This window comes from Microcaecilia unicolor, chromosome 12 (genome assembly GCF_901765095.1).
Source record: "Microcaecilia unicolor chromosome 12, aMicUni1.1, whole genome shotgun sequence".
Lineage (NCBI taxonomy): Eukaryota > Metazoa > Chordata > Amphibia > Gymnophiona > Siphonopidae > Microcaecilia > Microcaecilia unicolor.
In genome coordinates this window covers 49364662-49380253 of record NC_044042.1, presented here as the reverse complement: position 1 = coordinate 49380253, position 15592 = coordinate 49364662, and the positions used below count along the sequence as shown (strand labels likewise).

The 15592-nt window shown below is 45.9% G+C and overlaps 1 protein-coding gene across 2 annotated transcripts in view; it reads left to right on the top strand.

Moving 5' to 3' along the window:
• TMPRSS13 (transmembrane serine protease 13) overlaps positions 1-15592 on the top strand; it is a 103813-nt gene that overhangs the window by 44878 nt on the left and 43343 nt on the right. The window contains exon 1 of one of the 2 annotated variants that reach the window (XM_030220434.1): positions 5267-5371. The exons of the other annotated variant lie outside the window; for it this stretch is intronic. Within the exon in view, the coding sequence (XP_030076294.1) occupies positions 5357-5371 (15 nt within the window). The 5' untranslated portion in view covers positions 5267-5356. Of the gene's footprint in view, positions 1-5266; positions 5372-15592 lie in introns of those variants that run through there. 2 annotated transcript variants of the gene reach the window in all.

Below are 15592 nucleotides of genomic sequence, written 5' to 3'. Positions count from 1 at the left end.
TTTTGTTACAGGTGTAAATGCTTGGAATGTGTACATGACCATTTACACACATATACATTAGTATGTTGTCTAACTACTATTTGGCAAATGCCCGCTTAACTTACATGGCATGTCTTTGCAGAATATATTTAAACCTTGTTGCTGGAGAAACTGTGTCCCACAAGTTTTTTGACATTTCATGGGTATTCGGATAATTTATTTGTGGGTTTTATTTTGGGTAGAAAATGTTCTTGCATTTTGCTCCGAACAGTAGATAATGCTTTTTAAATTTTTTTTATTTCTGCTGTGCATATTGTGTGGAGGAGCAGCCTAGGGGTTAGTGCAGTGGACTTTGATCCTGGGGAACTGAGTTCAATTTGCACTGCCGCTCCTTGTGACTCTGGGCAAATCACTTAACCCTCCATTGCCCCTGGTACAAAATAAGTACCTGAATATATGCAAACCACTTTGAATGTAGTTGCAAAAACCTCAGAAAGGCGGTGTATCAAGTCCCCTTTCCCTCATAGAGAATGTAATTTTTTCAGAGTTTCCTGTTCTAACTTTTGGTCCTTTATTCTGTGGTTAGTGAGAGTTGGTCTGTGTTCTGTGAATGACCAAGGTGAGAGATTCTGCTGGTACATAGTTTGTGCGGGGATCCAGGTTTGTCTGGCTTTTCCAATAGGAAGCATATCGCTGTTCTGTCGTTTTACTGCTGCCTTTTTAAAGATACAGTTATTGGTATTTGTGTGTTCAGAATTGGTGCTGTTAAGTTTGCTACACGGGCTCTACAAACATATATTTGCAGGATTTAGTGTTACTTCACAAAATATATGGTATTGAGTATGTATGTGGTTTATATTGATGCAGACTCTAAGGCATTATTTAGGAATATACCAAGCACTACTCAACCTGCATGCCTACTGCCCCCCCCCAAAAAAAAAAATGTCAAATCTGGAGTGGAGGAGTGGCCTAGTGGTTAGGGTGGTGGACTCTGGTCCTGGGGAACTAAGTTTGATTCCTACTTCAGGCACAGGCAGCTCCTTGTGACTCTGGGCAAGTCACTTAACTCTCTATTGCCCCAGGTACAAATAAGTACCTGTATATGTAAGCCGCATTGAGCCTGCCATGAGTGAGAAAGTGCAGGGTATAAAGGTAACTAAAATAAATAAATGTCAAATCTAGCTACTCCCCTGTTCCACTCCAGACTGGATTTTTTAATTGCCCCAGTTGCAGCCTCCCTGGCAGCAGTTCAGCTTTCACTATGTTTCTGTATGCACAGCTTGGAATCTTGCAGTTTTTTATTTTATTTTTATTACATTTGTACCCTGTGCTTTCCCACTCATGGCAGGCTCAATGCAGCGGGCAAAGGAGGGTTAAGTGACTTGCCCAGAGTCACAAGGAGCTGCCTGTGCCAGGAATCACACTCAGTTGCTCAGTTCCCCAGGACCAAAGTCCACCACCCTAACCACTAGGCCACTCCTCCACTCCTAGTGTATCTAGGTTTAAAAAAAGGTTTGGACAAGTTCCAGGAGGGAAAGTCCATCATCTGCTATTGAGATAGACATGGGGGAAGCTACTGTTTGTCTCTGGGATCAGTAGCATGAATCTTGCTACTATTTTGGATTCTGTCAGCTACTTGTGACCTGAATTGGCCACTTTTGGAAGCAGGATACTGGGCTAGATGGACCATTGGTCTGACCCAATATAGCTAATCTTATGTTCTGCAGTCTCCAAGAGTCAGCTTCTTGATAACAGAAGCAATAGCTCCACTCTGTATTCCAAACTGGCTTTCCCCAGCTGCTCCAGCACCAACAGCAATTCTTGGTTGACTTTCCATAGGAGTTTCCTTGCTCCAGAACTAGCATATTCTGTTTTAACTTTGTTTTTCTTCTGTTCTACTAGATCTCAAGCCTCAAACATACTCTATCCTCCAATTAAGGAAAGCCTCCAGGGTTTAATTGTTTCCTCACGTTTAATTTTCTTGCCAGCTCCTCTGGCTATTTTGTGGGTTATACAACAGCCCCAAACACTTTCTGCAGAACGTTTTTTGGGCCCTTCAGGCCTGCTTTCCTTGTGGCTTTACTCCAAGCCAGATTTTACATATTGCTTGCTGCTCAGCAGCACTGCAACATTGTTTAAACCCTAGGGGAAAAAAAATCCTGTTTGTGAGCACTTGCTAACTTTGATTTTCCCTATGCTCTCTAAGGCAGAGCTGACCACGGGGATGGATGCAGGTCCTGCGGGGTTCCCACCAGGGGCGTATCTGCGTGGGGCCACAGGGGCCTGGGCCCCCACAGATTTCGCCCTGGACCCCCCTACCGCCGTTAACCCTCCCCCGCCTACCGCCAACCCTTTCCCCGCCTACCCCGGTCACCTACCCCCGAGGTCTGCTGCTGCTGTTTTTTTAAAATATTACTTCAGCTGGCGGGGGACCCCAACCCCCGCCAGCCCAGCCGAGGTCTTTAACTTCTTCATCCCCGTGTTGCAAAACCTGCAATGCATCCTTCCAGTTAGACGGAGTTTGACATCGCAGCACGTTGTACGTGCAGGACGTCAACGTGCTGCGACTTCAAACTCCATCCAACTGGAAGGATGCATTGCAGGTTTAACAGCACGAGGATGAAGAAGTTAAAGACCTCGGCTGGGCTGGCGGGGGTTGGGGTCCCCTGCCAGCTGAAGTAATATTTTAAAAAACTGGCAGGAGCGGACCTCGGGGGGTAGGTGACCGCGGTAGGTGGGGGAAGGGTTGGCGGTAGGCGGGGGAGGGTTAACGGCGGTGGGGGAGGGTTAACGGTGGTGGGGGGGGATGGCGGCCGGGGGGGGGGGGTTATAATGTGCCCCCTCACTCTAGCCCCTGCCCCCCTACCGCCGAACCTCAGATACGCCCCTGGTTCCCACAGAAGTGTAGTGCCAGGCCAGCCCACTTATCCTTTCCTTATGTTTCTAAGCTAGCTTAGCAATTATAATAGCACTAAAAAAATGAATGGTTATGGTTGATAGCATTGAAATCCCCATAAGCACTGAGAGGGGAAGTTATCAACATGACCTACTGTTAAGTTGGGTTATTTTACCACAAGTAAGGTTGTTTTAGTACAGGGGGACAGGCACAGATGGAGGAGGTTACTTGCAGGGATGGGTGGGAATAGGGTTACCATATGGCTCCAGAAAAAGGAGAACGCATTGATTCAGTCAGGGTTTTCCTTCCAATGAAAGCAATGGAAGTAAAACCCAGACTGGCTCAATCTGTCCTCCTTTTTCTGGAGCCATATGGTAATCCTAGGTGGGAATGATGGAGATTCCAGTGGAGACAGGCGGGGAAGGGTTAGATTCCAGTGGGAATGGGCAGGGATGGGTGAAACCTCTGTCCCCATTCAACTCTCTAGTCCTGTAGAGCTTACCTGTCCCTCACTACTGAAAATATTAGTGAAACAGCACCTCCACTGGCAGGACTATACATGGAGGACTCCTGCTCAGCTTAGTGCTGAGGACCTGGATCTTCACAGATAAATAAAGGCACTCTTACCTTTGCACTTCTGTTCTTCCTTCATGCACTCTCTGGGCTTCTATAGGGTGGAAACCTCTGAGCTAGGTCCACTCTCTGCGTCCCTGGGATTCACCCCCACAGGTACTGCAGCCCAGCCACACTTTAGGTGAGTTCCTTCCTTGGAGTATCTCTCTCTCCAGGGCATTTAACCACCTCCCGGCCTGAGCCACACACCTCACAGCCTTTGACATGGCAGGTTTAGCGCCACCTATTGTAAGGTGGCTAACCTGCAACCTCACAATGCCCTAGGTGAAACTTCAGCCTTGCTCCCTCTCCCCCCTCCAACCTAGCTACTAGTGTCAGCTCCAGCATAGGGCTCACTCTTACCAGCTGTGGCAGCTCCAGTACAGCAGTCCAGTGCAGTGGACTTTGATCCTGGGGAACTGAGTTCGATTCCCACTGCAGCTCCTTGTGACTCTGGGCAAGTCACTTAACCCTCTATTGCCCCTGGTACAAAATAAGTACCTGAATATATGTAAACCGATTTGAATGTAGTTGTAAAATACCACAGAAAGGCGGTATATCAAGTCCCATTTCCATTTCCCTATTTGAGATTCTACATGGAATGTTGCTACTATTTAAGGTTCTAGATAGAATGTTGCTAGTGGAGGAGTAGCCTAGTGGTTAGTGCAGTGGACTTTGATTGTGGGGAACTGAGTTCAATTCCCACTGCAGCTCCTTGTGACTGTGGGCAAGTCACTTAACCCTCCATTGCCCCTGGTACAAAATAAGTACCTGAATATATGTAAACCACTTTGAATGTAGTTGCAAAAAACCTCAGAAAGGCAGTATATCAAGTCCCATTTCCCTTTCTCTGCAGCATGCATGATATTCCACATTCTATCACTTCCTACACAGCATTACCCTCACTTTGCCCCCTGCCTAGCATCTCTTCTGCTTCTCCCCTTAGCATTCTTTCTCTTTCCCTTTCACTCCCTGTCCAGAACAGCAACATCTCTTTGACCTGTTTTTGCAGTATTTATCATCCTCTTTCTCTCCATACCACAGTAACCCACCCCATCACCTTCTTTCTCCCCCTCCCCAGCTCAGCACTTTCTCTCTTTCTCAATCCCCCTCTGCCTCACCAGTTCTTTCTACTCTCTATCTCTTTATTTCTAACCCACCCCAAGTGCATTCCACCTCAGCACCCTCTTTCTCTCTTTCACCCCCCCCCCCCACATCTAGCCATCATTCATTTCTCTCTTTCTCTCCCCTCCTAATCATGGCAATGTTCAGCTGCTGAATGACGGACTCCGCCAATGGCCCCTTGCCCATCCATGCCATCTACTCTCCCTTTTACTCCCTTAGAGATCCTGTGTACTTGTCCCAAGCGTTCTTAAATTCAGATACAGTTTGCCTCATGGAAGAGCCTGTTTTGATGAAGGAATTGGCATCCTGTCATGTGCTGTTTGTGGAGTGCTCATGGTGATCTTTCAGTGTTTCCTTCTACCTGTACTCCAATAGTTCAGTAAATGACTGACTGAATTCAGGAGATCCTGTGAGCCAACATTGGGGCTGAATTGGGGTACATAAGGAGAAAGCCTTTGTATGTCAGGCCAGTAATCTCCTGCCCTCAACAGCCTGCCATGAACTAAGGCAGAGTCAAGGCTGAGTCTGCCTTAAAGTGGAGATACCAGCTGGGTGAGTTTCTTTTCTGGCTGGTAATTTATGCATGATTACATCACACAGAGACATACAGGTATTAGGAGGTTCCTTTCCCTCCCAGTCCCTTTTTCACTCACTTTAATAACATTGACAAACTCACTGGAGATCATTCGATAGCAGGCGATGAGACTACTGTGTCTCTGACCGGTCAGGCTGCTGCTGGGCACCATGGAAGGCCACCAGGTAGGTTACATGCATGAGCGAAGGCAGCTTTCACAGCTTCTAGGATTCCTTAATTCTGCAGTTCATTTTTTTTTCAAGTGATGCACAGAAGGGCTTGGAGCTATTGGTCTGTAACTAGAACTTTCCTGCTACTGGAGGCTAAAGTGATTCTGTAAGAATTAAGGTTCTGGGTGATTCTTCCTCTCTGTTTATTTGCTGAGTTTAACCTGGTAGAACAGGTATATCGATAGCAAGGTATAGTTCTACTGTAGGTATTTATGACCTATCAAACAGCAAAGGGTATCACGAATCATCCAGTCCTGGTGCTTTCCTCTGAAATTTTAGGTAGGGTGAAGTGACCCCTTGACTGTCTGAGCTGCTCAATTTGCAAGGAGCACAGAGCTATCACCAGACACACTGGAGCCCTGAGCAGTGTGGATCTAGCCAGCCACAGGTGCCCTGACGCTCTGCCTCAGTAGGTTATTTAGCTTTGCAAAGTGGCCTCTTATAAGGCAATGCCCTATTTTCTCTGTCCCACACAACCCTGGCCCTGAAGAAGCCTCTCCCCTACTATACGCTGGCCCTGAAGTAGCAAATGCTTGTTTAGTATCTGTGTATCTAGGCAGGCAGCCAGGAAGCTTTGAAAAATGCAATTGAGTAGAGGAAAGTGGGTATTTTTCCTAGTTTTAAAGCAGGTGATAAGTATTCGCACGAAAGTTTGTGGATTTCACAGTGAAAGCGCGATATGTATATTTCCTCCCCAACTTAACTTCATCCCTTTTCCCCATACGTCAAAGTATGCATAGTGTGAACAGTGAGGGGGATGACAGGGTGATGTGTCTGGTGCACGACAGACACCCTTAAGATTTATTTTACTTATTTTTATTTTATTTATTGGGGTTTATTAACTGCCTTTATGAATAGATTCACCCAAGGTGATGTTCAGCAAGTCCAATTTATAGAAAACTTACAATTTTATTAACAACAAAACAATAGTAAAATGACCAAATATAAACATCAAACATATAAATGGCAAGTGACCGACTCACCTGCAAATGCGCTTTAGAGACTTCCCTCTCTGTCCCGCCCTCGCGTCAAGATGTGATGATGTCAGAGGGCGGAACAGAGAGGGAAACGGAGTCGGATGCTGCCGCTGCCGCTGGAGCCTAGAAACGAACATCGCGCACAACCTCCACCCTCCCCCCCATCCCCGCTGCCGCTTCCGCCCCCTCCGTATCGGGCCCCCTGCACTGACCTGACAGCGCCTCTCACCTCCATGTGGAAGCGCTGCAGGCAGCAGCAGAGTGATCTGCTGCTGCCTGCAGCGCTTTCACACGGAGGTGAGAGGCGCTGTCAGGTCAGTGCAGGGGGCCCGGCACGGAGGGGGGAGGGAGCGGCATCAAGGAAGATTGCTGGAAATCTCGCCCGTTTTAACGGGTTTAACGGCTAGTAAATACAATAAATGAGGTAAACTTAGAAATACGATGTCAGTACAATACAAACTGCTGCACGACTAATATTCCGCCAGTGTCATTATGCTCATATTAGCCCTATCCTCAAGTCACTTCACTGGCTTCCTATCCGTTTCCGCATACAGTTCAAACTCCTCTTATTGACCTATAAGCGCATTCACTCTGCAGCTCCTCAGTACCTCTCCACTCTCATCTCTCCCTACATTCCTCCCCGGGAACTCCGTTCACTGGGGAAATCTCTCTTATCGGCACCCTTCTCCTCCACCGCTAACTCCAGACTCCGTTCCTTTTATCTTGCTGCACCATATGCCTGGAATAGACTTCCTGAGCCAGTACGTCAAGCTCCATCTCTGGCCGTCTTCAAATCTAAGCTAAAAGCCCACCTCCCTTATTCACGTGTTCAGAACCCTTATTTTGTCATCCTCACTTTAATATTTCCTTATCTCTTGTTTGTCCTGTTTGTCTGTCCTAATTAGATTGTAAGCTCTATCAGGCAGGGACTGTCTCTTCATGTTCAAGTGTACAGCGCTGAGTATGTCTAGTAGCGCTATAGAAATGATAAGTAGTAGTAGTAGTATAATAGTCAGCATGGAAGAATATTCAAATGACATAGATATAATACAATATCAGTATAATACCAATGAAACACCTAAAAAGCAAGCATTAGAACATTCAATAAATATAGATATGATGCTAATGCTTTTCTACAATACAGTTTACCATGTAGCGAAGGGGCCAAGTCAGATGTATAGATGGGGACCAGATGGGTGGTACAGAGTCAATTGGGATAAATAGATGGGTGACTAAAGTCAAGACAAAATCTTTGTACAGTTAAACAAGATATGAGGAACTGGTCTGAGTTACAGAGTGTGCAGCAAGCTAGTTCAGGTGTGGAGTGAGTGTATAGTCAGTCACCACATGTATTAAGGGCTTGTGAGAAGATCCAGGCTATTACATGCTTCTTGTAGTAGAGGTAATCTCGAGTTAGACGTAGCCCCTCTGGGAATAAGTTCTAGAATGTGGGCATAGCTGCCGAGAGGGGAGGGAAGAGGGGGGGGGGCAAAATTTCCCGGACCTAGGCCTCCAAGGGGGGCCCGACACCAGGGTTTCTCTCTCTCTCTTTCCTGCTTCTGACGGGACCCAAGTGAACACGTCCCGACAGGAGCAGGAGAGAGAAAACTCTGGCGCCGCGGCCCTTGGAGGCTGAGGAGGACCCGGTCCAGATGAGCACCTCCAGCACTGCTCTTCTGCCGAGCTGAAAAGAAAAGCAGCTGCAGGGGCAGGCAATCGGTAGAAGAGCAGTGCTGGAGGAACACGTTTTCTGCTGGCGTGGCCTCAGGATCCTTGCCAGTGAAGGTAATTGAATTGTGTGTGTGTGTGTGTGGGGGGGGGGGGGGGGGGGGGGGGGTGGCGGCTGCTCTGCCCCGGGCCCGGTTCAGTCTCTCGGTGGCCCTGAGTGTGGGGGCTACCCCTGAGAAGGCTTGCTGGTGAGTTTCACATCATACAATTTCTTTCGAAAGTGATGCTTCTTGAGAGGACCTCAGAGGTCTCAAAGCTGTCTCAAAGCTGTGTAGAGGTAGGGCTACCATATTTTGTTCCCCAAAAAGGAGGACACATGCCCCGCCCCCACCACACACCCCACCCCGCCCACTTTCACGGCCTCACTCCGCCCCCTGGCACATTTTCCCCTCCCCCCCTGTCACACACCCTGTCACCCCCTCCCTCCCCATCACCCCCCTCCCCTTACCTTACTACTGCCCTGGTGGTCTAGTGACCTCTTCGGGGCAGGAAAGAGCCCCCTCTTTCCTGCCCGGAGCGCTGCCCTGCATGCATCCTTCCTGTTGGTGATCTCGGCACCGATTCAAAATGGCCGCCGAGAGTTGAAGTCTCGAGAGGTCACTTCACCTCTCTGCGGCCATTTTGAATCAGCGCCGAGATCACCAACAGGAAGGATGCATGCAGGGCAGCGCTCCGGGCAGGAAAGGCGGAAGAGGTCACTAGACCACCAGGGCAGTAGTAACTAAGGGGAGGGGAGGCTAGCAATCTGCCCATTTGTCCAGAAATCTGGACAAACCGGCAGATTGGCAAAGCCCGCCCAGTTGCCTGGACATGTCCTCAAGAGGACATGTCCGGGTAAATCCGGACATATGGTAACCCTATGTAGAGGGCTAACATATTCTTTAAGTACTCTGGCCCATTTTGTATGAGGACCTTGAAAATGAAACACAGAGTTTTAAATTTAGCCCTATAAGGTACTGGTAGCCAATGTAGTTTTTGTAGGAAGGGTGTGATGTGATCATGCCACTTGCAGCCTTCTATCAGTCAGGCTACAGCATTCTGAATTAGTTGTGGCTGATGCAAGCTCTTTTTGGTTTGACCAGTGTGCAGGGCATTACAGTAGTCTAGTTGTGATGTTATCATGGCATGGGCCACCGTGGTCAGACTCATCTTTCAATATATGAAGAGAGATTTCGTAGTTGCCGCAGGTGATAGAGACAATTTTTAAAAGTTGTTTGAATTTGTGAGATCAGAGTGAGTGACGAGTAAAGCAGTATCCTGAGATTCCTGACCTGTGATTTTATGGGGAGTTCATACTTTCCATAAGGTACTTTGAAGTCAGGTATTTGTCCACTTGTGTTAGGTACCCAAAGAATCTCTGTTTTGTTTGGGTTCAGGCAGAGTTTGTTGGGTTTTTTTTTTTTTTGCTCATTCCTGAGTTGCAGTTAGACAGGCAGTCAGTTTATTCAAAGCTGTGGGTAGATCTGGTTCAGTGGGCAATTTTGTGCCAATTGACTGAAGCAACTCAGCCAGAGGCTTAAGGTAGATATTAAATAAAATGGGAGACAGTATGGATCTCTATGGTACCCCACAGTTCGCTGCCCAAGGTAATGATGTGCTATTGTTGAAGAGAATTGATTGTTATCTGTCTAACAAGTAGGACTTGAACCATGTAAATACTTTGCCACCGATACCTGTTTCTGCCAGCTTCATAAGCTTGATACTATAATCCACAGTGTCAAAGGCTTTTGAGAAATCCAGCAACACTAGTATCGAGGCAGATCCCTTGTCACGGTTTCTGTGCAGATCATCGAGAAGGGACATAACAACTATTTCTGCTCTGTACCCAGGTCTGAAGCCAGAGTGACATGGATCTATCCAATTAATTTCATTTAGCCAATCTTTGAGTTGAATGCGTGGGACAAACATAAAGGAATCCTGTTCAGAAGGAAGGGATCCTCAGGAGCTTAGCCGAGATTGGGTGGCAGAGCCGGTAGTGGGAGGCGGGGATAGTGCTGGGCAGACTTATACGGTCTGTGCCAGAGCTGGTGGTTGGGGGGCGGGGGGCGGCGATAGTGCTGGGCAGACTTATACGGTCTGTGCCCTGAAAAAGACAGGTACAAATCAAGGTAAGGTATACACAAAAAGTGGCACATATTAGTTTATCTTGTTGGGCAGACTGGATGGACCGTGCAGGTCTTTTTCTGCCGTCAGCTACTATGCTACTATGAATGCAGACTGTTTGTTCTTTAAGTTTTGCCAAGAAAGGAATGTTAGAGACTGGTCAGCAGTTTTCAAGCTTGTCCTGGTCAAGGGAGCTTTTTTTTCAGTAGGGGGTGCTCCACAGCTCTTTTTAATGTTGTTGGCACCTGCCCATCCACAAAAGAGGGCTTAATAATTTATGTGTCCCCTTCAATGAGGCCTACGCTTTCTCACTGTAGTATCTTTGCTGAGCAGGGGTCAGTAGAGCAGGTTGTTGGTTATAGACCTTTCAGAATTTTTTCAAGAGCTTCCTGTGTGACCTGGTTGAATGAGTCCCAGATGGCTGTGCATGGTGGGGAAGAGGGAGTGTTCTCCTCGTTAACTGGTGAGAGTTTTGTTGGGACTGTCTTTAGGTCCTGATGTAGACCTTTAATTTTGTTGGTAAAGTCTGTGGCAAAATCATTGCTGGTTAATTATGACTGGAAAGGCTGGTTCTCTTGTGGGGTTGGAGGCAAGACCAAGTCCAAATGATCAGCCCAAACACAAAACAAACTCTTACTTAGTGTTTGGGCTGGTCATTTGGACTTGCCTCCACCTTTGTTTTGCTGCGCTTGTGTCTTTGTGGAAGGCGTGGACTCCCTTTTCCTGTTTCCATCTGTTGTGGGGTTTGTGTGTTGCTTACTGTTTTAGGGCACCTTTTACCGCAGCCACTGAGGTGGTGATAAGGGCTCCCGTACTAAACCCGGTGGTAACCAGGCAGTGCACAATGCTTCCTGATTATCGCCAGGTAACCCCCCACAGAAATATTTTAAAAATATTTCCACTAGCACCAACAATGGCACATACTGGGGGGGTGGAACTACGGCCGGCATCTGCATCGGGCTGGCGGTAGTTCCGGGTTTCCACACGGCAACCCTTTAGTAAAAGGGCCACTTAAATAATTGCTTAGTTGAATTTGCAGCTTGTTCAATGTGTTGAGAGAAATATTGTTTTTTGGCTATTGTTAAGGCCTGCCGGTACAATGCCTTGTGTTTCCTACAGTTGAACCTGTCTTTAACTCACGGGAGGATTGTGAAAAATTACTGAAGGATCTTACGAGACTGGGAGACTGGGCGGCTAAATGGCAGATGACGTTTAATGTGAACAAGTGCAAGGTGATGCATGTGGGAAAAAAGAACCCGAATTATAGCTACATCATGCAAGGTTCCACATTAGGAGTTACGGACCAAGAAAGGGATCTGGGTGTCGTCGTCGATAATGCACTGAAACCTTCTGCTCAGTGTGCTGCTGTGGCTAGGAAAGCAAATAGAATGTTGGGTATTATTAGGAAAGGTATGGAAAACAGGTGTAAGGATGTTATAATGCCATTGTATCGCTCCATGTTGCGACCGCACCTTGAGTATTGTGTTCAATTCTGGTTGCCGCTTCTCAAGAAAGATATAGTAGAACTGGAAAAGATGCAGCAAAGGGTGACTAAATGATAGCGGGGATGGGACGACTTCCCTATGAAGAAAGACTAAGGAGGCTAGGGCTTTTCAGCTTGGAGAAGAGACGGCTGAGGGGAGACATGATAGAGGTATATAAAATAATGAGTGGAGTGGAACAGGTGGATGTGAAGCGACTGTTCATGCTTTCCAAAAATACTAGGACTAGGGGGCATGCGATGAAACTACAGTGTAGTAAATTTAAAACAAATAGGAGAACATTTTTCTTCACCCAACGCGTAATTAAAATCTGGAATTTGTTGCCGGAAAATGTAGTGAAGGCGGTTAGCTTGGCAGAGTTTAAAAAGGGGTTGGACGGTTTCCTAAAGGACAAGTCCATAGACTGCTACTAAATGGACTTGGGAAAAATCCACAATTTTGGGACTAACTTGTATAAAATGTTTGTATGTTTGGGTAGCTTGCCAGGTGCCCTTGACCTGGATTGGCCGCTGTCGGGGACAGGATGCTGGGCTCGATGGACCTTTGGTCTTTTCCCAGTATGGCATTACTTATGTACTAAATAAATGAGTACTAGGAAAAATTTACAAAGGAAATTAATAATCTTGAGACGGAGGACAAGGTGAAATACCAGAAAAGGTAACAATTAAGGATAAGATTGAAAGATTATTAATTAAGGAGTAGAAGTGAAACCATCCTGGGGGGGGGGGGGGGGGGGGGGGGGAACGGAAGGACGGGAAACAATAGCAGGTGACTTAGATTCCAAAAAATTCTTCAAATGGCCAGAATCAAAGAAAACATATTTAACAGAATTTGATGACACATTTGCATGGGTAATTCAGCCAAAAAGGAGCACCCAACTAGAATACACGCAGTCTCAGAGCCAAAAACGTTTGGTGACACTTCTGAGTCGCTCTTGTAACATCAGGAAAAGCCCGGACTTTACAACCCAAAAATAAGGAAGCACAATTGTGAAAGAAGAGTCTTAAAATCCAGTCATGGTCCGGGTCTAATAAAAAGGAAGCAATTAAAGTTGCAGGTTTAACTTCAGTCACATCCGCTTCAATAACCTGAGTCAAATTCAGTAAGTAAGGAAAAGCTTTACAGGAAAGGAAAAAAAAAAGGAGGTCTTAGCAGGAGCTCTCAAGACGCACTCCTCTCAACATTCCTTGCCACACCATTCTCTTTCAAGTTGTGTCACTGTGCCCCCAGCCCATTCCTCTCTGCCCCATCTTCACATCCAACTTCCTTGGGTGTGGTTGGAGAATTTCCCGCCATGGCTCAAGCACCTGCTGCATGATATGCAGGAGTGGTGATGATGTGAGTCTGCCACAATGGAAGCTAATAGAAGAAATTATCATTTCTATCGTGCTATTAGACCTACAGAGCACTGTACACATTATATGCAGGTACTTTTTCTGTCCCTAGGCTCACAATCTAAGTTTTTACATTTGGTGCAATGGAGAGTTAAATGACTTGCCCAAAGTCACAAGGAGCTGCAATAGGGATCAAAGTCCACTGCACTAACCATTAGGTTACTGCTCCACTCCTGCTGCCTGCACTTGGCTTGTGGTCAGCCTTCCTCTCACCCCTCCCTCCTTACGTGTATAGTCATTGCTAGTATGGCTATTCTGTTACTTGCATATTATCACCGCTGGCAAGCCAGGGGTTATAATTTGGGACATTTTAACCGTATATGATTGCAGCAGGGATGCCCAGGGACGCCTGTCATTGGCTGATATACTGCCTGGCACAAGTCTGTGGTTGTGCCCCTGGCTGAATGGCAGGGAAGCCCTGGAGATTAGCAAAGGTGACATCTCTGCCAGCACCATTGTAGGCTGGGGCACAAAATGCATTTTTATGTGTGTTTCTTGACTGGCGTAGTGTTCTGATGTTATACAAACTTTCTAAATCATGTTAATGTTAAATAAAAGCTACAGCCCAAAAGTTATAACACCTGAGTTCTTGGTCCAAGTGGCCCTTCCTTTCTTCATGGGGTGGGGGGGGGGGGGTGGTCTCAGCTGCCTATGTAAAGGTAATTTCCCAGTGCCTTCGAAGGTAATAAATAGAAATAAATGAAAACATAGAAAAAAAAATAAGATGATACCTTTTTTAATGGACTAACAATACATTTTTTGATTAGCTTTTGAAGGTAACCCCTTCTTCTTCAGATCGGAAATAAGCAAGTGTTGACAAATATCAGAATATATAAGTAAAACACAAAAGCATTCCAATGACAGTCTCACAGGAAGAGGGTGGGGTGGGTTAGGTGAGAAACAGGGAGAACTGGATAGGTGAGAGACAGGGAGAGATGATGGCTGATAAGATGCCACCTCTGTGGACAGCACTTTACAAAACCAGAACACTGCATCAATGATCTTATGGTAAGAATTCTAAAAAGAAATTTTAAGACAATCCAGGAAGGTAAGACCTTTGAAGTCAAAATGATGAAATATTTTGACACCCACCAGACAGGACTTAACAAAGATGTGGGCTTTCTATCCCACCATAAACCATAAAATTATACCGTGCTGTCACTTTCTTATTAGCCATCCATCTCTCCCTGTCTCTCACCCACCCAGTTCTCCCTGTTTCTCACCTAACCCACCCCACCCTCTTCCTGTGAGACTGCCATTGGAATGCTTTTGTGTTTTACTTACATATTCTGATATTTGTCAACATTTGCTTATTTCCGATCTGAAGAAGACGGGCTATCTTTGAAAGCTTATCAAAAAATATATTGAGTTGGTCCAATAAAAAAAGCATCTTATTTTCTTTTCTATGTTTTGACTTATTTCTATTTATTACCTTTAAAAGTGGACTAACACAGCTACCACACCACTTTAGCCAGTGCCTTTGAAAATTACTTTCCAAATGACACAAGCACATGAAGAGATTTATGCTTGGGGGCACTCTATGGAAGGTCAGTTGGGGAGAGAAGAAACCTGAATGAGTTGCGGTAAGGGTGTCTACTCCTACAGACGCTAAACTCCTTGACCTCTCTGCTATGTATGTTCCAGTTAATATCTCAGAGGCTGGGAGGCTCCAGGCCTGTTCTAAGAAACACCTGACTGAGATCTGCCACTGTCTTTCCACAAATGGAACAGAATGTCCTGGATATAAGCTTGTGAAACTGTTCCTGGTTTCCACTGTGTCTTCGTGAAATGCAAAATATTTCCAGTGAACTTTATTGCTAGTCAACTAGGTCACAAGTGAGGCTAAGAGTGAAGAAGCCTTTTTCTACCAAGAGTCAAACTTGTAATTGGGAGTATGAATTTTTCCAGTATATTTTTTACAATTTAACAATTTTTATTGATAACAAGTCCAACAATGAGAATATAGAAAGAAAGAACAATAAGAATATCTTACAAACAGGCATCACACTTTTTAAAAGTTTATCCCCCCTTCCCTACCCACTATTCCAATTATCACAGCAAATTGAAATTATAACAGAAATGTGAAAAAACAAAAACATGTCGGGGCCTACAGAGGGTTGATAATACCACTATCAGCCCTGTGAGGGAGGGACTGAATATAACTCTCCCATGTAGACAAAAGTATTTTCTTGCATTTAGGCAATGCCTTGGCTTGGTTACTTTCAAAAAGCATTAAAGTATTACATTTATTGCTCCAGGCCCAGAAAGAAGGCAGGTCCTGGACTGTCCAGACACCCCAAACAGTCTTTTTGCCTACTATACTTGCCTTCTGGCGTAACCGATGCCCCCCTCTCACCAGCAGTACAAAAACCTCAAACTGATCAAAATAATTCCTGTCGGGGAAAGGGGTATGGGGGATACCAAAATATCTCCTATATATGTTATCACTTCTTTCCAGAACTGTTGTTTTCC